This window comes from Thalassophryne amazonica, chromosome 3 (assembly GCF_902500255.1).
Source record: "Thalassophryne amazonica chromosome 3, fThaAma1.1, whole genome shotgun sequence".
NCBI classification, from domain to species: domain Eukaryota; kingdom Metazoa; phylum Chordata; class Actinopteri; order Batrachoidiformes; family Batrachoididae; genus Thalassophryne; species Thalassophryne amazonica.
Window position 1 is genome coordinate 64,293,734 of NC_047105.1, and position 22,217 is coordinate 64,315,950.

Genomic DNA, 22,217 nt, shown 5'->3' on the forward strand with positions numbered 1-22,217 from the left:
CCGTCCACCTGTCAAACGGTAACATAAGTATCAAACTCAGGGAGGACAGAAACCTCCACTGGAGACTCCTGTAAAGTTAGAAAGACATTCACAGATTTGAAGTTCACAGCTCAATAAATCTTAAGAGAAACGTTGAAAAACAAACAACACTAGTTTCTAACCTCAGGAAGGTAGACAGCGAGCTATAACCTTATTTTTATCCATATGAGCCATCCTCTGATCTGGAGAAGTATCACTGATCTATCTGATCAAGCAGAGTGCTGAGAAACAGAAGAGTAGGGACCGTCTACAAAAGTGCAAAAACGAAAAGTGACACCAGAAAAATGGTTAGCTGTACCCACCACTGACCCCATCCAGGGCATTAGGCCGGGTTCTGTATTGGCTGGCCATTGCAGTATGTCAGCTGACCCCATTCATGTGTTTTGAGTGCTAAAACTGTAGTCAGACTGCACTTCAACTGCCGTTTGAGCTTTTTCTGCCTTGAACGCACCTCGACAGTTGGGTGCATGTGTTCTACATTCAGCCTGGCCACATGAATGTGCCCGACTGTGTGGGTTGCGCTCAGATACCTGTCCGAGGTGTTCAAATCTGCCACGATTTTGGCCGAATGACAGTCAAATTTCCATTTGGTTGACATTCTGGCTCATTTGGGCTCTAGTGTGACGGGGATTCCGACAATTGGGGTGGCCGCACGACTGTGCCGTGCGACTGCTCTGCGAATGCTGTCCGACATTTCCGAATGCACCTCGACACTTGTGGTTCAAAATGTTATTCGGCCAGGATTCGGCCTCATTCATGCTAAGTGTGCCAGGGGTATTAGATAAGACAGTGGATGGATGGATGAACATTTCCAACTCACTGAATATGTCTTGGGCTTAGTTAACATCAGTCTATAAGAAATTGTACCTTATTGTAGAGTAAATCTGTCTGGAAGAGGCAGTTTTCAAAAAGTGAACGTGCAAGAACGAGACAAGTGAGGAAAGCTACCAAGACACCCAGACAACCCAGAAGAAGTTACATGCTTCTGTAGCTGCAACTGGAGAAATTGTGTGGAGAGCAAGTTTTGCTTTTTGTATCACCAGTTATATGGCTTCATGATGAAGTGGTATAGAGAAGGATTTTCTTAAAAAGAAAACTGGAAAATTCAGCTGCAAATTGCCAGAAGCCACATCAGAGATCCAAGCCTAGAGTTGATCTGTAAAAGAAAATCCTTCTCTGCTTCACTTCACAATGAAGCTAAAAGTAGTGATGCAAAATGCAAAACTTGCACTGTCTGTGTGTGGGAAGCAAACTGAAAAAAGAATGTCCTGTAGACAAAACAAAGTGAGTCACAGAAGCAAAACTAATGAGGATTTTTTTTTTTTTTAAGTATTGATGGGGTTGTGGAGAACACTTCTGGATCCCATCTGTAATGTCTGCTGCCACCTGCTGGAGTGTCTGTGACCTTGTTGTGATGAGTTAAAGCAATGAAACAACCTGTAGTTCTCCTTGTATGGTTGAAATTTGTAACTTGTGAAGTTCACCCAATTTCACCTGCCACATCTTACGGCATGTCGTGATTCAGCATCATGAAATATACATTAATCTATCGGTTCATGATGTTGTCATGAAAAGTGTCACATTTTTGTAACAGGGGAGCATGAATTCATTTGAATACGTTCCGTGAAAATAAAAAGTGATGCGGGGGGTGTATGGTTATGGTTATGGTTAGGGTTAGTAATAGTAAGATAAAAAAAACACCCCAAAATCCCTGCTGCAGTGTGTGCAAACCTGGTGAAAAACTACAGGAAACGTTTGACCTCTGTAATTGCAAACAAAGGCTACTGTACCAAATATTAACATTGATTTTCACAGGTGTTCAAATACTTATTTGCAGCAGTAACATACAAATAAATTATTTTAAAAAAATCATACATTATGATTTCCTGATTGTTTTTTTGTTTTTTTAGATTATGTCTCTCACAGTGGACATGCACCTAAGATGAAAATTTCAGACCCCTCCATGATTTCTAAGTGGGAGAACTTGCAAAATCGCAGGGTGTTCAAATACTTATTTTCCTCACTTTATTTATTTATTTATTTATTTATATACAAATTTGCAAAAAACAAAAAAACATTTTTCATGTTATTATGGGTGTTGTGAATAGAATTTTGACGGGGAAAATGAATTTCATCCATTTTGGAATAAGGCTATAACATAAAATGTATTAAAAGTGAAGCACCGTGAATACTTTCTAGATGCACCGTACATTTGTCCATGAGTTCAGTTGCTCATAGGCTCAAGGCTAGACTTGTAAATGCATTTTCTTTTCTTCTTCAAAACACTGTTTGTCCTATTAACAATTTTCTATTAGTATTAACAGTTTGTGGCTTCAACTTTGCTTTAAGTGGATTATAAGATTAGCCAGCAGTGTTTTCACTCCACCATTTCAAGGCCGAAGTCAGACAGCAGCCACACGATCGACGCACTTAAAGAAGATGGAGCTGAATCATATCAGTCTGAAGTTTGTATTGTTGGTAAATAAAAGACAAAAATGCATTTGTTTTTCCACAACAGATTTTATTGCATTTGAAGCTCAAAGGTATTGAGAAAGAATACAACTTATTAACAGATCTGGATGCACAAATTTGCATGTGTTAATCAAAAACTGAATAGGCTGGTGTTGTCGATGCACAACAGGCTGGATTGTGATAACATAACTGTGCACGTGTGTGGCTTTAGGAAACCCTTTAACTCAAAGTGAAGTCTTACTTTCAAAGTGCCTTTGGAAAAACTACAGACTGTAAAGGATGCTACGCGGAGGAGAGAGTGGAGGCGCCGTGGCTACCCTCCGTCTGATGTGTGTGGCAGCGTGTGATGGTCCGTGCGAGCGTGTTTAGTGTGTGTATCTGAATGAGACAGAGGGAGAGTCTGAGGCCCGATCAGGATGTCAGATAAAGACTGGCTGTCCAGGCCACTGTCTGCTGGATACAGCTGCATTACTGCCCCCTCCTGGGCACCTTCCTTACTGCATGACTGGCAGCTACAGTGGAAGATCCTCTCCACCAACTTGTCCACGTGAGGAGACTCCACGCTGCCCGGGCACTCCAACGTCACCTGCTCTCACACACACACACACACACACACACACACACACACACACACACACACACACACACACACACACACACACACACACACACACACACAATTTTTTATTATGATGTTTTTTTTTTTAAATAAGGTTTGTAAATTATTTGTTTCATTTATATTATGAAATAAAGAATATTCTCAAATTTCTTTTTTGCTTAAATACGAATGTTTAGACTTTTAAAAATTGTTTTGATGTTGATCTGCTTATTAAAAAAAGGACACCCCCCCCCCTCCACACACACACACACACACACACACACACACACACACACACACACACACACACACACACACACACACACACACACACACACACACACATTTAATTAGAAATCTAGGGTGCCTGATTTTTTTTTTTTTTTCAGAATCCTATAGGTTACTTGGGACATTTTGTTACTGCTAAAATACACAACTACAAACAGTAAATCCATTGTTCTGTTCTTGCCCTGCTGCATCTCTTGAAAAAACCTGAAAAGTCTCAAAGGTGCCCGACCATGCAAAGTGATGTTGCAGAACTTAACAGCATACTATTTATGTTGAACACAATGTGCACCCCCTCATGGCAACAGCCAGTGTAGATCGGCAGCTGGGAGCTTTCCCGAATTGCTTTCGAGCATAAACCAATCTGAAAATGCCAGCTTCATGTTTCATTGGAGATGAGGGAAAATGGAGTTTTTCAACAATGATTACGTAACTCAGCTTAGACACATCTGGAATTAAGCAGCAATAAAGTTTAGAAGAGAACTTCCTGTTGCCTCCAACTCTCTTTTATCAATCATATTAAATGTCACAACAGCCAACCGCACAGCACAGCTGTAGCATTAATGATTATCCTTCCAGACAAACATAAAATGCTGTTTCGAGTGCTGACAAATTACTATATGCCTGTTTACTCACTAGCATTCATGAGCCCTGATCAAATCACAACACTGGAATAGGAGAAGGTTTTGGACAAAAGAAACAGCATACATGAAAACAGGACGCAAACTGGACTAACCAGAGGTTAACGGTGATTCCTGTTTGCTAATGAGCAGAAGAAGAATTTTAGCTGTTTTCAGAGATATTTTTAGCAAGTAACACTCCACTTTGAAAATGAAACTCTCAGAAACTGACAGCTCATTTGAGCCTACAGTACATCTAGAATGTATTCACAGTGGTTCACTTTTTCTACATTTTATGTTACAGCCTTATTCCAAAATGGAGTAAATTCATTGTTTCCTTGAAAATTCTACTCACAATACCCCATAATGACAACACAATTTTTTTTTTTTAATTTTTGCACCTTTGGCAGCAATTACAGCCTCAAGTCTTCTTGAATATGATGCCACAACCTTGGTGCACCTATCTTTGAGCAGTTTTATCCATTCCTCTTTGTGGCACCTCTCAAGCTCCATCAGGTTGGATGGGGAGTGTCAGTGTACAGCCATTTTCAGAGCTCTTCAGAGATGTTCAATCAGATTCAGGTCTGGGCTCTGGCTGGGCCACTCAAGGACATTCACAGAGTTGTCCTGAAGCCACTCCTTTAATATCTTGGCTGTGTGGTTAGGGTCATTGTCCTGCTGAAAGATGAACTGTCACTCCAGTCTGAGGTCAAGAGCACTCTGGAGCAGGTTTTCATCCAGGATGTCTCTGTGCATTGCTGCATTCATCTTTCCCTCAATCCTGACTAGTCTCACAGTTCCTGCCACTGAAAACATCTCCACAGCATGATACTGTCACCACCATGCTTCACTGTAGGGATGGTGCCTGGTTTCCTCCAAACATGATGCCTGGCATCCACGCCAAAGAGTTCAATCGTTGTCTCATCAGACCAAAGAATTTTGTTTCTCGTGGTCCAAGAGTCCTTCAGGTGCCTTTTGGCAAACTTCAGGTGGCTGCCATGTGCCTTTTACTAAGGAGTGGTTTCCGTCTGGCCACTCTACCATACAGGCCTGATTGTCCTTCTGGAAGGTTCTCCTTTCTCCACAGAGGAAAGCTAGAGCTCTGACGAGTCACCTCCCTGATTAAAGCCCTTCTTCCTGATTTTGTTATATGGCTGGGGGGGCCTGGCTGCCTTTTTGTTTCTGTCCTTTGCTTCTCCTTCCAGGTGGTTTGCATTTGGAACTGAGTGGCTGTGTTGCTGAGTTTATCAGGACCTCACCCTGATCACCTGAGGCTGATCACCTGCGGCTCATCAGGACTCACAGCTGTGGTGCATCTGCATGGATTGGAACATGGTGGCATTTAAGACTGGAGTGCACAGTGTGTATTTGCCAGAGACTCGACCTTGTGACCAGACGGGTGAGATCGTCGTCTTGGGAGCCATCTCATCATCAATGGATGCAGAGAACGTCCAGGTTTGATGCACGGTCTGTGAAAGAGGAGGGGGTGAGGTCTCACGCTCGTCAGCACACTTCCTGAGGTACGTTAGATTTTGTGACTAACATTTATACAGTCAGTAAATGTGGTGTCCCTCACACCTTTTTATATTGAGCTGTACGTTAGTCATGTATCGGCTTCCACTGCAGTGGAGTTTTGTGAACTGGATGTTCCATGCCTGCAGGTTGGGAAGCTGATTAGTAATCAAGCCAGGAAGTGTTTGCTGTTTGTACACCTTTAAGTGTTCTCTCTGTGTGTAGAGTGTGGACTCACATAATGGTTCCTTCTTTCACAGACTCGGTTTGTTGCAGCCACCTGGGGGGTGTCGGCGGGGTCCTTGAGTCTGAACAGCTTCTGGCTCCGGACCGTTAGCGCTGCTGGGAGCGCACCACGCCAGACCACACTTTGTTTTTTATGTATCACTGTTATGTATTAAATTCAGTTAGCCTTTGTACCGTGCTCTGCTTATTTCATACTGGGTCTTTCAAACGCTGGTCGGTTCTCCGAGCTGCGTCCGACACATAACAGATTTCTCATTTTACAGTCAATTCCTTTGACTTCATGCTTGGTTTGTGCTCTGACATGCACTGTCAACTGTAGGACCTTATATGTAGACAGGTGTGTGTCTTTCCAAATCATGTCCAATCACCTGAGTTTACCCCAGGTGGACTCCACTTAAGCTGTAGAAACATCTCAAGAATGATCAGTGTAAACAAGATGCAACTTAGCTCAATTTTGATCTTCATGGCAAAGGCTGTGAAAACTTATGTACATGTGATTTCTTCTTCTTCTTCTTTTTTTAATACTCTTGCAAGAATCTCATAACAGTTTTTTCACTTTGTCATTGTGGGGTATTGTGTGTAGACCTGTGATGGAAAAAATTATTTCATGCATTTTGGAACAAGGCTGTAACATGAAAAATGTGAAAAAGTGCAGCAATGTGAATACTTTCTGGATGCACCATATAAAGTCTTAACCACATATGTTGATAGAGAGAAGAGGAAGAAGAAGTAGTGTGTGCTTCTGTTAAATGTCTTCCACATTGTTGTGTGGGTTTGTATCTGTTATTTGAGTTTTATAGTGTACCCGTTGTTAAACAGCCAATAATGGTTTATTTCTCTGATTTAGCTCTCTCTCCATATGTGTGTATATATATATATATATGTATATATATATATATATATATATATATATATATATATATATATATATATACATATATATATATATACTCTTTTTCCTTCACAAATAAATTCATACAAAATCCTTTCTGCAAGGGTTGTTTGGCAGTGTGGCCATCATATATGAGTTTTAAAATATAACCTCTATGAAAGTTGCAGTTTACTTGTCTGATTTAGTATATTTCTCTACAGAAATAGTTTCTTTGCGACTCTTCACTGGCAACCACACCTGCTTATAATAAATTCATCATCAATCCAACATCTCTGAGCTGTCCAGCAGGTGGCAGACAAATCTATGGGATGTTACATAAACAAAATAATGTTTCTTTTTATTTTTCTGGTGAATCAAAGTTCATAAAATTTTAATGAGTATGTCATCACTATATGCTATATATTAAATTGGTGAGTTACAAGATAATAACATTTATTGTGTTTGAATCATTGTGTTAAACTGGAGGGGATAGACTCATCTATCTCTGTTCGCTCACTACATTTTACAGGGTATACAGTTGTATGTAAAACTTTGGGCACCCCTGATGATTACCATGATTTTCCTTTATAAATCATTGATTGTTTGGAGCAGCAATTTCAGTTAAATATGTCATATACCAGACAAACACAGTGATATTTGAGAAGTGAAATGAAGTTTATAGGATTTACAGAAAGTGTGCAATAATTCTTTAAACAAAATTAAGCAGGTGCATAAATTTGGGCACCCCAACAGAAAAAAATACATCAATATTTGGTAGATCCTCCGTTTGGAGAAATAACAGCCTCTAAACACTTCCTATAGCTTCCAATGAGAGTCCTGATTCTGGTTGAAGGTATTTTGGACCATTCTTCTTTACAAAACATCTCAGGTTTTTTGGTTTCTGAGCATGGACAGCCCACTTAAAATCACACCACAGATTTTCAATAATATTCAGGTCTGGGGACCGAGATGGCCATTCCAGAACGTTGTACTTGTTCCTCTGCATGAATGCCTTAGTAGATTTTGAGCAGTGTTTAGGGTCGTTGTCTTGTTGAAAGATCCAGCCCCAGCGCAACTTCAACTTTGTCACTGCTTCATGAGCATTGTTCTCAAGAATCTGCTGATATTGACTGGAATACATGAGACCCTAAACTTTAACAAGATTCCCAGTACCTGCACTGGCCACACAGCCACACAGCATGATGGAACTACCTCCAAATTTTACTGTAGGTAGCAAGTGTTTTTCTTGGAATGCTGTGTTCTTTTTCAGCCATGCATACCACCCCTTGTTATGTCCAAATTACTCAATTTTAGTTTCATCAGTCCACAGCATCTTATTCCAAAATGAAGCTGGCTTGTCCAAATGTGCTTTAGCATACTTCAAACGACTCTGTTTGTGGTGTGTACACAGAAAAGGCTTCCTCTGCATTACTCTCTCATCCAGCATCTCCTTATGAAAAGTGCGTATAGTTGAACAATACACCGAGACACAGAGAAAAGGGAAGAAGCTTGTTATCTGTGAGGAGCTCGGAGTAGAGCTGCTGCTCCTGCAGGTTGAAAGGAGCCAGCTGAAGTGGTTTGGACATCTGGTAAGGATGCCCCCTGGGTGCCTCCCTAATGTTCCAGGCGCGTCCATCTGGGAGGAGACCCCGGGGAAGACCCAGGACTAGGTGGAGAGATTATATCTCCACACTGGCCTGGGAAAGTCTTGATATCCCACAGTGAAAAGTGGTTAATGTGGCCCGGGAAAGGGAAGTTTGGTATCCCCTACTGGACCTTTTGCCTCCCCTGGCCCAATCCCAGATAAATGGTTGAAGATGAGTGAGTGAGTGAGTGAGTGAGTGAGTGAGTGAGTGAGTGAGTGAGTGAGTGAGTGAGTGAGTGAGTGAGTGAGTGAGTGAGTGAGTGAGTGAGTGAGTGAGTGAGTGAGTAACAATGCCAACAGGTCAGATTAAAAACTTCATTTACTCTGTGTGCTGCCAACAAGTCTCCTTTAAATGATGTAAACTTTGTTTTCAAGATCAACTCTGTAGGTCTTTGGAGCAGGTCTGTGGGTTGACTATGACTGTTCTCACCATCCTTCATTTCAGCTTATCTGAGATTTTTCTTTGTTTGCCACTTGGAGCCTTAACTAGTACTGTGCCTGTGGGCTTACATTTCCTCACTACATTCCTCACAGTGGAAACTGACAGGTGAAATCTCTGAGATAGCTTTTTGTATCCTTCCCCTAAACCATGATGTTGAACAATCTTTGTTTTCAGGTCATTTGAGAGTTGTTTAGAGGCTCCCATGTTGCCACTCATTGGAAGTGATGCATATAGGGGAAACATTTGCAAATGGCCACCTTAAATACCCTTTCTCATGATTGGATTCACCTGTGTAAGGAGGTCAAAGGTCAGTGAGCTTACCAAACCAATTTTGTGTTCCAATAATTAGTGCTAAATGTATTCAAATCAATAAAATGACAAGGGTGCCCAAATGTATGCACCTGCCTAATTTTGTTTAAATAATTATTGCACACTTTCTGTAAATACAAGAAACTTTATTTCACTTCTCAAATATCAGTGTGTTCATCTGCTATATGATAAATTTAACTGAAATTTCTGATCCAGACAACCAATGATTTATAAAGGAAAATTATGAAAATTATCACGGGTGCCCAAACTTTTGCATAGTGAACAGCTACATTAGAATGGATGTAGTCTTAATCAAGCAAATCCAACTTAGATCACAAGTTTGATTTGTACTGGTGTCTTGCCCATTAGCACAATAACCACATACTTACCTTTTGTTATTACTGTTTATATCATTCTACGAGGAATACTGGTCAAAAGGCAAATAGCATAAAATAATACGTTACGGTTAGACATGATCGTAAATCCTAAATTGGTTTTACAGATTTCAAATAAATTTGGTGAGCAGATAGGTAATGTTCCAGGAAAAAAGTGCTTCCGTTTTGGAGGTGATCCAGAGTATATTCTAGAACCCAGATCCTGAAGAATGACAGAGAGTCAGTCTGTGTGGGTATGTGCCGGGTGAACTGCCTGAAGAACAGCGTGCCAGACTCTTTATATTCTCCTTGCAGGTGGTCAGCCCACATGGAGGAGACACCAGGTGGTCTGCATCACAAAGAGCCAGCTGAGGTGGTTTGGGTATCGGGTGAAGATACCCCTTGGTCGTCTCCTGAGGGAGGTGTTCCAGGCACATCCAACTGGAAGGAGGCCCCATGGAAGACCCAAGACATGGTGGAGGGATTATATTTCCCAGCTATGGGACTACTTAGGGATCCCCCAGGAAAAGTCAGAGGACTTGACAGAGCATAGGAAAGAGTGGGATGATTTGCATGATCTGCTGCCACTGCAACGCGAAGAGGGAGAGGTGGCAAAAAATGAATTAAAAGAAAGATCCGGAAGAATGTTTGGCACATTGCGACATTTAACTCAAAAGATTGTGAGAGCACGTTGATTAAATTTGGTGAGCAGAGGGATAATGTCCTACAAAAATAAGGATTTTAGTTAGAATTTGATCTGGAATCATTTTAATCCAGGAACCAGAAAAAGTTTTAAGCATTTAGGAACATTAATTCAAAACATTCTTAATAATGCAATTTGATAACATTTTGTGACCAGTTCAGTAATGTCTATTGACATAATGGATTCAATTTTTGAGTCCATCTGAAACACATTCTGGATACTGGATCCAGAAGAATGTTAGAGATATAGCAATATTTAACTCAAAAAGTTATGAATGGCTCTTAATGACATTTTATGAACATACACACAAACACATATATATATTTTTAGGAAACCAGGCATGATGCTCAGTGTGAGTGAAAGTGGGTATTTTGGGGAATATCTGGCCTTGGTGGAGTTGTGCTCTCGCTGAGTGCCTTTGAGTTAAAAATGTATTAACTGTTGAAATGTCTTAATTCTTGAATTTCCAAACCAATTCGTGGAAAAGGTTATAAAGAAGAACAGAACCAAATAGGGGCCACTTCTTTTACTTTATGCTCTCCTCAGTCAATCCTGCTGTCAAATTAAACTGAGAGTGAGAAGGCTTCCTCCAGTCTTTCAGATTTAAATGAAACAAAATCTCCACATTGCACAAGTTCAACTGACCACCTGGACAGCAGTATTGTGCTTCAATCCAAACAATTATTCAGCACTTTTGTCAGGCACATGTGCCAAACCAACATGAAGCAATATTCTCTTTCATCAGAGTCAACTTCATGTATCAAGCTGAAGTCTTGCAACAACAATTGCAGCCGCAGACATAAATAACCACTAAACTAAACACAATGTAAAATCAGACTGTAAATCCGCCTTCTGAGGCCTTTCTCACACACAAAGCTGGAATAAAATGAAAAGAATGTATCAGGTAAGAGCAGTAAAGGAAGAGATCCAGCCACTTCCCCTGAAACATGAGGTGACCTCACCTGCGCTCCCACCTGCCGAGCCAACCTGGCAACCTGCCAAACTACACACATCTCTCCACAAAGCCGTTGTTGTCGTAAAACTGGATTCTTTCTGGCTACGGCAGGTTACGAACTTTAGAAGAATATAAAATACACCCTTGCTGTGCAAGATGCCACAAAGGTCGTGGCAGGAACGCAGTCAGAATCATCCATTTATACGTTTTCTTCACCCGGCGGTTTTACACTCTAGTGTCTAATTCATGTACGCCATTGTTCTGCATGGAAGCTTGTGCGTCAGTCTGAGTACTCACAGTTGGTGTGTGCAGTTTTGCAATGACTCTTACCACTTCCCACTGAGTCTGAGCAGGCATGCAGGAGTCACAGTGCACCAGCGACTCTGTGGACTGTGGGAAGGTGTTGGGTACGCTGTAACTGAAACACTGCCCCAGACAAGCTCTGCAAGAAAAACAGCATGCACTATTTCAACAAAGACACTCATCAAATATAATTTTCAATGACTAAATAAACAAATTACCTAGATTTCGTTATAGATGTGCTGCCTGGTATAACACATTGTAAAAATAAATAAAACTAGACCAACTTCAAAAACTACTGTAATTTGTCACACATAAATGTATTAGTTTTTGTCAAAGTATATTTAAAATTTGGTTGAAATTTTGGGTACCAAAATTGAACCGCTGCTCCTCCACATCGAAAGGAGTCAGTTGAGGTGGCTCGGGCATCTTTTCCAGATGCCCCCTGGACGCCTTGCTGGAGAGGTGTTCTGGGCACGTCCCATTGGGAGGAGGCCCCGGGGAAGACCCAGGACACGCTGGAGGGACTACATCTCTCGGCCGGAGGAGCTGGGGGAGGTGTGTGTGGATCGGGAGGTCTGGGCGGCTTTGCTTGAGCTGCTGCCCCCGCGACCCGACTCCGGATAAAGCAGAAGAAAATGGATGGATGGATGGTTGAAATTTTAAATTATCCAAGTTTGGTCCACATTTCACTTTTTTCAGTGTGTTTGCACCAGGTAGCACATCTCCAGAGAAATTAATATGATTTGTTCATTTATATTGATAGTGGAGCAGATAACTGCCATTCATTTCTGGAAAGAAGCACCACAGTTGGCACACATACTCCTTACACATTACTCTTTTGAAAAAAAAAATGATTGGCCACTTGAATTTTCAATCGGCAACCAGGTAGGGGTCAATTGAAGAATTACACAGGGGTCGGAATTAAAAGATGCTCCAATCATATTGAAAACTACACTACATTGTTTGTCTGATCAAAAGCATTTCTCCAATTTTGGTAAAAAGTGATGCCAATTATTGGTTGAGTTAATAGGGTTTTTAAAAGGAATAGTTTGCACCATGTGTCATGCTTCATTATCACGTTACAGGGTTACATATGTCACATGTCATAAAATCCAATGGACGTCGACATTTTTTGGCCTTTACTTTGCAGACCAAGCACTCAACACAGTCAAAACTATTCCATTTATTAATCCTAATATCTATATGTCACGGACATGAATGAGCAAAGCTCTTCAGCATCTCACCGTGTCATTTCCAGTTTGTGGCTTCATCTACCGCAGATGCTTCGATTTACCGATCGATCTACGTTCCGATCCTCACTTATGGTCATGAGAATTGGCTCATGACCGAAAGAACGAAATCGTGAATACAAGCGTCGGAGATGAGTTTCCTCCGCAGTGGGGCTGGGCGCTCCCTTAGAGATAGGGTGAGGAGCTCGGTCACTCGGGAGGAGCTCAGAGTCGAGCCGCTGCTCCTCCACATTGAAAGGAGCCAGTTGAGGTGGCTCTGGCATCTTTATCTTTTCCGGATGCGCCCTGGACGCCTCGCTGGAGAGGTGTTCTGGGCACGTCCCATCGGGAGGAGGCCCAGGAAACGCTGGAGGGACTACGTCTCTCGACTATCTTGGGAATGCCTTGGGGTTCCCCCGGAGGAGCTGGGGTAGGTGTGTGTGGATCGGGAGGTCTGGGCGGCTTTGCTTGAGGTGCTGCCCCCGCGACCCGACTCCGGATAAAGCGGAAGAAAATGGATGGATGGATGGATGGATGGATGGATGGATGGATGGATGGATGGATGGATGGATGGATGGATGGATGGATGGATGGATGGATGGATGGATGGATGGATGGATGGCTTCATCTACCATCAGTTTGTGTTTTTTTTTATGTCAATGTTGTCTGGTTTGTGGCTTTTCTCCCACTGGGCAGATTTTTTGTGCCAGTTCCGGTTTGTGCCTTGGTCTACCATAGAGTGAGCTTTGCACCGCTGTGCTTCGCTCGTATTAGTTCAGCCAATAATTTGAAGCACTTTTTACCAAAATTGTTGCAACTTTAACTTTTGACCCCTGTACAAACTAAAATTGACCTTTGTCACCATTCTTGCTGTTTTTACCCCATAACATAGATAGTCCAAACTATGTATTTTTGGAATATTTATGATCAGACAAATAATGTAGTCAATATGATTGGAGCTTTTTTAAAGTTTGACCCCTGTGAAATTCTTCAATTGACCCCTACCTGGCTGCCTTTTGAAAATTCAAGTTGCCCGTTGTTTTTTTTTTTGTTTTGTTTTTTTCAAAAGAGTATTTGTGCTGAATTTGGTGCTTGTTTCACCATTTGAAAGATTCCTCTGTAAATATTCTGTTATCTGCTGCACTAAGAAACTGAGGTTTGTAAATTCATATTTTATTAATCATTTTTATTGAAATTTAAAAAACTCACATATAAAAATTTTGGTGTACTAAATTACAGTAATTTATTTTAAGGTGGTCTAAGATGCACTTTTTTCAGTGCAGGGGTGGTTGATAATCTGTCACCAAAAAGTGATTGTAACAACCTAATTAAAGGTAACTTCTCTTCTCTTAGGATTATGTACCAAGAAGAAAGTATGCAAATTTGTCATCTAAATAAAATTTCATTTTTAAAAGTCAAAACTGGACATAGAATATGCCCATTGATATTTTTACACATACTAGGTATTTAGCAAGGTGTCATTGTTTTAAATGTTTTGGATAGTATTACAATTAATTTGTGCGTGTTTCCAGTCGGACCTCTTTCCCAGATGGACTGACTCCTCAGCGATCGGATTGAATGGTGCTCTTCCATTTAATACATGCTTGTAATCGTCCCTTTTATTTTAGTTACCTGTGCATTCCTTTTGTTAGTCTTTAAGTGCAACAGCTACATTTTTAGCTCATTATCTTACTGCTGTGTGAATCCTAGGAGAGGTTAGTTTCTCATTAGCCCTTACCTTGTAATCCAGTCATTTTATGGTTTGACCCAGAACAAATTGCAACAGAAATGATTTTGGTGGCATTTGAACTGTGAAACTGTTTTATAAAACATACTAAAAGTCTAGAAAGATAAAAAAAATCGGGAACACTCCCAAAATCCAAGATGGCCACCCGAAAACATGCAAAAATTTGGTCTTTCCCAAATAACTCAAAAAATATCAATATTTAAGCACATAAATGTATTGATGTTAAATATAAACTTGGGTATTGTGGACATTTTGACACCAAAATTAAGCCTCTATCTGTAACGGTTCTTGAGATACAGTCTATTTGTAGTTTTACATACACTCAAGGACGGCAATTTGGTTTGTGTCCTATTACGTTAAAAATATTGCAGTTAAGGCCCAGAAATGTATTGAAGTTGAATATAAACTTGTATATTGTGGACATTTTAGCACCAAAAGAATGGCTGTAGCTCTTACAGTTTTTGAGATACAGCACATAAGCCATCTACACTTGGCTAAAAATGGTGAAACTGTTATGTTGAAACCAAGTAACTGTTCTGAAATGTTCATTTAAAGAATGTAATAATAATATTCTTAGTGCTTGTCAGCTGCACTAACTTTTTAATGACACAGATGTAATCACACACTAATTTTACAGTAAAACCAATGAAGCATGATAATAATAAAAGTTCAGGTGAAATCAGTATTGTGTACATCATGACACTTGAAATTTTACTTGTTCAAATTTCAGTCTCATCATCCTGGTTATCATTGAGTTGGCCTGCATTTGTACACCCTGTACCTTTGCAGTTGCCACACGCTGCTGAGCAATGTAAGTTAAGTTTGCGACATGTACATCGCAATGTACTACAGTCAGTACTGCAGTTACATCTCACAGCATGCAGAAGAGAATCTGGTGCTGCTTGCAAGTCAGTCATGATTGGGACAACCTGACTATCAGAAACTTTCCATCCCCATTCTTGCAATGGCATGTTGTCACCTTCATCTTCACCTTTCCATTCCTGAACTTGCAAGTAAACTCTCAGACTATGAAACTTGGCAGCTGCCAAAGTGGATGGCAAACACTGTGGCTGCACATGAGTTGTCTTTGTTGCAACCTTATCACAAAAGCGCCTGTATCTGAGAGAATTGAGGCTTTCTCCAGGTTGTCCACACAGCAGTGGTGTCACCAGTGTGCCCTGGTTGTGCATTGACATCCACTCTATTATACATAATATATGAGTAACTTCTCTATTCATATTCCAGTGAAATATTGACTCAAAAAGATTATTATTACCTTCTTTAGATGAACATTTCAGAAATGGTACTTAGTTTTCAACATAACAATGCTCAATTTCATCAATTTTTATCAAGTGTAGATGTATTTTTATACCATATCTCAAAAACTGTAAGAGCTACAGCCATTCTTTTGGTGCCAAAATGTCCAAAATGCACAAGTTTATATTCAACTTCAATATATTTATGGGCCTTAACTGCAATATTTTTAACGTAATAGGACACAAACCAAATTGCCATCCTTGAGTGTATGTAAACTACATATAGGCTGTATCTCAAGAACTGTTACAGATAGAGACCTAATTTTGGTGTCAAAATGTCCACAATACCCAAGTTTATATTTAACATCAATACATTTATGTGCTTAAATATTGATATTTCTTGAGTTATTTTGGAAAAACTACATTTTTGCATGTTTTTGGGTGGCCATCTTGGATTTTGGGAGTGTTCCCGATTTTTTATCTTTCTAGACTTTTAGTATGTTTTATAAAACAGTTTCAGGGTTCAAATGCCACCAAAATCATTTCTGTTGCAATTTGTTCCGGGTTGACCCCTTTTTTTCATAAAATGACTGGACTATTGTGCTAGCTTTGCTACTTGCTTATTCTTTTCTTAGTGGACAACACTTTAAAATAACTTACACAATGTTGTTACACATCTGTTCATGGTTTAGCACCTCCCTACCTAGCTGACCTAATTACACCTTATGTACCGGCCCGGGCTATGCATTTTCAGGGTCCAGAACTGCTTTGTGTCCCTAAGGTTAAAAAAGTCAGCAGCCTACAGAGCCTTCACTTATTGTGCGACTTCCTTGTGGAATGGTCTCCCTGCAGAAATAAAACAGATTCTGTAGAGACATTCAAGTCCAGACTAAAGGTGCATCTATTCTCCCTCTGGTATGGCTAGCATACTGGTGTAGTATGGAACTATGCTTCCTCTCCTTTTAATTCATATTATTAGCAGTGGAACAAGTCTCAGCCTCACTACATCTAAATTCTGGGTCTGTTAGTGAAGCACAGGGCTAGCTGCCAGTGACCACCTTAGTCATCTCTTTGCTTCCCTGTTGATTTAATGCCTCAGATGCAGTTTTTTCCGGCCGATTCTGCTGTTTTTCTCTCTGTCCAAGACACTGACAATACCAATGAGTGATCCTCGCCCTGCACCCCAGAGCCCCGGACTGACCTTAGGATGCCACGCCTGTTGCACCACTGTCAGGAGGTCATGTCCTGCAGCCAACTGGTGCTAGACATGGACACCTATGTATTAGAGACCCGAGATGGACTCTACTTTATTTTCAATTAAGGACTCTGTCTTTGTTGCTCTTCCATTTATTTTGTTTGTAAAGAAACTCTTGTGCAATCTGTAAAAACCTTGTAACTGTTAGAATGGCCTTAGCAGTGGGTCACCCCTGTTGACCCCCCAAAACGTGAATCTGCTGCAAATCATGAATTATCCGCAAACTGTGAATATCCGCAAACAATTAATAATTTTGCTGTAAACCATGAATAAAATGTCTCAAAAAAGTGAACGCAGGTCTTGCAAATCGTGAATATCATTGATTTCACTTCAAGTAGTTTAAAAATTTCTGTTTACGGATCAATTACTTCAGGAAATCTTGATCACAAACCCTATGTCCGCAAAAATATATTTTTGTGGTGGGGGGGAGGGTGTCACTACAGTGAGGAGTTGAGGTGAGAACCGAGTGGGCTCTCGATTCTGGTGTCAAGTGCCCGGCCCTGCTGGGCGTGACCCGCTCCAGGGACAGTGGCAGGTAGGGAGTCTGGTTAAACCGAGCTCAGGGAGGACAGAACCCTCCTGTGGAGCAGAAGGGCAAAAGCTCACTTGAGCCTGATTTTCAGTATGAATGCAGACCGTGAAAGTGTGCGCAGAGCCTCACGATCCTTCTGACTTTTTGGGTTTTAAGCAGGACGTGTCAGAAAAGTTACCACAGAGATAACTGGCTTGTGGCAGTCAAGCACTCATAGCAACGTCACTTTTTGATCCTTCTATGTCGACTTCTCCTATCATCATGAAGCAGAATTCACCAAGCGCTGGATTGTTCACCCACTAATAGGGAACGTGAAAGATCCCCCACACTGTCGTGCAAGTGCAATTCATCGTGCCAGTGCATCCCGCTTTGTCCCGCTGGATGCCACACTACGTAAAATAATCATTTGTAGCCAATTATGCATTTGCTCTCAGAACATGGTCAAGAACTTGAAAGTATCAAGGTCGCATGCTGCGAGTCGAGGACGTGGCATGAAGCCCCCTGTTGCAATGAAAGTGAGAGGCACACAGTCATAATCCCACAGATGTTCACACCATTGGCTCATCAGCCAAGCGCATACACCAAATTGTGAAGAAATTCACATTTTGCAACTTAAGTTTTGCGAGACCTGAGGTTCACATTTCTGGAGATATTTTTTCAGTATTCACGTTTTGCAATTCACGGTTTGCGGATAATTCACAATTTGCAGCTGATTCACATTTTGGGGGTCTGGTCTGCTTGAGGTTTCTTCCTCATTATTACCAGAGTTTTCCTTACCACTGTTGCCTGTGTGCTTGTCCAGCTGGGTTGATAAGATTAGATCTTACTCATGTGAAGTGCTTTGAGGCAGCATTTTTGTGATTTGGTGCTATACAAATAAAGTAAATTGAATTTGTGGATTTTTTTCCCCTCACAATTTTCTAATCGTGCTCGTGGGATTGTTCTCAGATTACTCAGACAATAATTAAGAAATTTTCCACAAATTTGGCAAAAAGTTTCAGCCTGCCCTTGAATAACTTACATTTTGAGCGGATCTTAATAAGGAGGTAAATCCACAATGTCTCCCTCAAACAACCAGCAGAGGAGGGTGGAGGTTATGATCACCACCATCTGTCTGACTGCTGACACAATAAATCAGAAAGTGGTTTAGGGATTATGATGATACTGCATAGACAGATGGTCTTTTAGTCAAGAAAGAGTTGCATCCAGACAGGATTTATTTTTCCTTAACCCCTTAATGCCCATCGTCGCATATATGCTACAATCTCTGACTCAAATATGCAGCTTACCAAATTGACCTGTATGCCCGTTGTTGCAAATTTGCAACATACCATCATTATTATTATAACATTATAACATAAAGTCATTACCAGAATACCCAATATTACTATCTAGTTTTTGTGCAAAAGTGAATTTAATAATCTCAACATTATTTACCATCTACTTAAAGGCAAAAACACACACAAAACATTTTTTTATATACAGCTATATAAATTCGGGCGTTAAGGGGTTAAATCAGATTTTACTTTGTCCACTCACCTGTTGGTTGGTGGAGGTCATGATGATTTGCAATCATGTACCCTTCTGGTTTTTAAACGATTCAACAAGAAATACGTATAAGTATGCACACCGGCACTTTCTCTTCTGCATTTTCTGAATGTTTAGTTTTTGCTTTTATAATTTTGTACACAGCTGGATTACCAGCAGGAAGTAGAAAAAGACAAATGAATATGACTGAGAGCTTGATGTAGCCTCCAAATGCTGATCTGACATACTGACATCCAGACACGTCTGTATTATTTAGTTTATTCATCTGCACAGTCGTAGACAGCAAGACGGTGCGGCCTTGATCCTGACCTGTTTTGAATCGAGCGAGGCTGACATCCCGTGTGTCCGACTATCTGCGTGATGTTCTTGGCTTCACACCAGGCACTCTTGTCAGGGAACAGAGCCAGGCGGTTAATGTGTGCAGGCGGTGCCGCTGAATACAGTGCAAACAGTGCGCAGCAAATCTGAATCCTCTGCCACATGACTGCACCTAAAGCGGCAGAAAACCACAACATGTTAGCACTCTGTGAACACAGTCTGAGCCAAAAACACAAGTCACAGCAACGTCTCTCACTGGTCAGATGTTTTGAGGGTCTACAGTTGGAAAAACAAAGTTGAAAGTAGACATGTTGTGCAAAACCAGTTTCTATTTTTCCTACTTAAATAGCATTAGCATGTCGTGATCAACAGTCATCAAAATTCTGTCTCTGCATGAACAGACTCCCCAATTATAAGAACATTTAGGCCTGAAACGACTCTGTTCAGATTTCCGTGGTACATTTAACAAAAGTCCATATATGGACTCCTGCTTTCTGTGTGACACACCCACTGATCCATGTGGAACATCCCCACACGGTCTTGGTGAAAGAGAGACAGCAGGTCCAATAACAGGTCCTTTGCAATTAAAGCAAAAGCACAAAAACATGCTATGTCATAGAGAAATGTTATTTATTTATTTATTTTTAAGCAGGCATCACATCAGTCTCAATGGTATGTTTGGCTGCAAACCACACTGCCACTAAATTATACAGGCCTGTTCAGCTACTTATTAAAACAAATAACTAATCAGTAAATTGCATGGCCAAAACTCAGTGCATTTATGCACGTAGACACAGAGAAGAGGATCTGCTTAACCTCAAAACCAAACATCAAAATAGGGATGAAAGATGATTTAATTGACTTTGAACGTGGCATGGTTGTTGGAGCCAGATGGGCTGGTTTGAGTTTTTCATAAACTGCTGATCCAGTGGGATTTTCATATACAACGCCTCCAGGGTCTACAGAAAATGTTTTGAAAAACAACCTACATCCACTAAGCCACAGTTCTCTGAGGAAAAAAATGCCTCATTGATGGCAGAGGTCAAGAAAAAAGGGCCGGAGTGCTTAGAGGCAATAGAATGGCACCCATAACTCAAACACTTGTTACAACCAAAGTGTGTAGAAGAACACGTCTGAATGCACCACACGTCAAACTTCGAAGCAGATTTGACATCAGCAACAAAAGACCACACCAAGTGCCACTCCTGTCACCTATGAACAGGAAAGTGAGACTGAAGTCATCACGGGCTCACTTACATTAGACAACAGAAGATTGGAAAAATGCTGTCTTGATTTCTGCCACAACATTCAGATGGTTGGATTTGAATTTGGCACAAACATAAACCCATGGATCCATCTTGCTCTGCATCAACAATTCAGACTGGTGGTGTAATAGTGTAGCAACAGCATAATTCCATCATGTCAATATGGTGGAAAACCTCTAAGGAATGTGTGCAGTACCTTGTTGAATCTATGCCACGAAGAATTAAGGATGTTCTGAAGACAAAAGGTGGTCCAACGTGACACTAGGAAGGCATATGTAATGAAGTGTCCAGTGAGTGTATATTATCTTTAAACTTTGCATCAACTAATGGTATCTAGTTCAGTTAACAAAAACTGTCCATCTGAAAGGTTGAAACTGAAAATCCGAATTGTCCCAAGATTACATAAGGTTCTTAATGTCCCAAAGAAACAATAACACAAATATCTGCTCCACACCTCCCAGCTCTAATGTTCTGCCCCCCAACTCCCTTTAAGAAAAAATATGTCCCTCATGCCATTTACAACCAACAAAATCATTTTCTTGTAAAAAGTTGTTTGTGGTTATCCACACACATTTTACACACTTTTTCAGAACCACGGCTCCCTTATAGCCCTTAAACAAGAATCAATGTCCAAAAGGAGGACTATCCAAGTTGGAAATATTAAACTCAAGGATGTTCTGACCACTCTCATGGAACTGTTCTATTTCCAACTTTTAAATGGGAATACCTTTTCCTGCAACAGAATTTAGCACAGTCAAATTTAGGGTACAACATGAAGAACGGCTATGGCATTTAAACACGAAATGTAGCAGGTAAACATTAATAATATGGATTTTGGAGTGGTTTTATATGGTACCAAGTAGATTTTAAAAATGGAAGAACAAAATAAAATATTACAAAAACTAAGAACAGTTACCAGGCAGTTCCAACCTGCTCAGGCGTCTTTCGCGGGATTTTATTCGTCACGTGACATACTTTTTAACGTACATTTGAGTTCTCAAATTTTCTCCAAAGTAACAGATTAGTTCCGGGGTAAAAAATTAACAGATGCAGTTGTGGAGGGCTTACTTTAAGAGGGCAGCGGTCGCAGGACGCTTCCCGCCGCTCGCGGGTCACCGAGGAGCGGCCAGTCGAGCGCACCGTCCCGCCGAGCCGAACCCGCTGTCCGAGGCTTCAGAACCGGATGAAAATGAGACCGTGCGCCGATAGCAAAGTGAAGTCAAGTACGAGCACTTGGTGAAGGGAGAGAGGAGGATTCAGCCTGTCATAAAACAGTTACATCATCCGGAGAGATGGGGAAGGACGGATGGAGGGGACGGGAAGGTTATGATTCAACCGTCCCACCCCTTTTGTTCTCTTCCCATCCAGGGTTAAATTCCCGTGTAAAAACACTTTCCAAGTGGTTGTCTTTTGTTGTAAAAGTCTGGAGCGGGGCTCGTAGGCGCGGCTGAGCCCGCAGACGGGAGTCCTGCTGAGCCTGGACAAGGAGACGGGGGAGGGAAGGTTTCCAGGGTTCCTAACTCAGGCAAGATCAGCTTTAAAAAAGAATAAGAAAAAAAAAAAAAGCAATTATAGTCACATCATACAAATAGGCTGTATTTACAGTTGTGCATTAACTGTCTGGGACTACTTCCCTAATTACATTCGAAAATTGATCCCAAAGTGAAGTACAACTGGAAAACAGATGTTCGAT

General features: G+C 40.9%; 1 protein-coding gene across 3 annotated transcripts; it reads right to left on the reverse strand.

Annotated features, from left to right (window-relative positions):
* Window positions 1–2,535: 2,535 nt before the first annotated feature.
* Window positions 2,536–22,017, reverse strand: nbl1 (NBL1, DAN family BMP antagonist). Of its 3 annotated transcripts, none has more exons than XM_034166553.1 (4): window positions 21,593–22,017; window positions 19,251–19,431; window positions 11,402–11,513; window positions 2,536–3,097 (listed from the first exon to the last, which is right to left on the reverse strand). In XM_034166553.1, the coding sequence occupies exons 2-4, from the start codon at window positions 19,421–19,423 to the stop codon at window positions 2,825–2,827; spliced, it is 558 nt and encodes a 185-aa protein (XP_034022444.1). In that variant the 5' UTR covers window positions 19,424–19,431; window positions 21,593–22,017; the 3' UTR covers window positions 2,536–2,824. The 3 variants fall into 3 exon arrangements, with proteins under 3 accessions (XP_034022444.1, XP_034022445.1, XP_034022446.1); XM_034166554.1 differs by lacking the exon at window positions 21,593–22,017 and adding an exon at window positions 20,721–20,742; XM_034166555.1 differs by lacking the exon at window positions 21,593–22,017 and adding an exon at window positions 19,516–19,533.
* Window positions 22,018–22,217: the final 200 nt, after the last annotated feature.

Coding starts and splice junctions, on each gene's coding strand:
- nbl1 (XM_034166553.1), bottom strand. CDS start 19,423: ATGTGGCAGAGGATTCAGATTTGCTGCGCACTGTTTGCACTGTATTCA. Junction 11,514..19,250: donor CCTCGCTCGATTCAAAACAG/GTCAGGATCAAG, acceptor TTTTTCTTGCAG/AGCTTGTCTGGGGCAGTGTT. Junction 3,098..11,401: donor CTCAGACTCAGTGGGAAGTG/GTAAGAGTCATT, acceptor GTGTGAGAGCAG/GTGACGTTGGAGTGCCCGGG.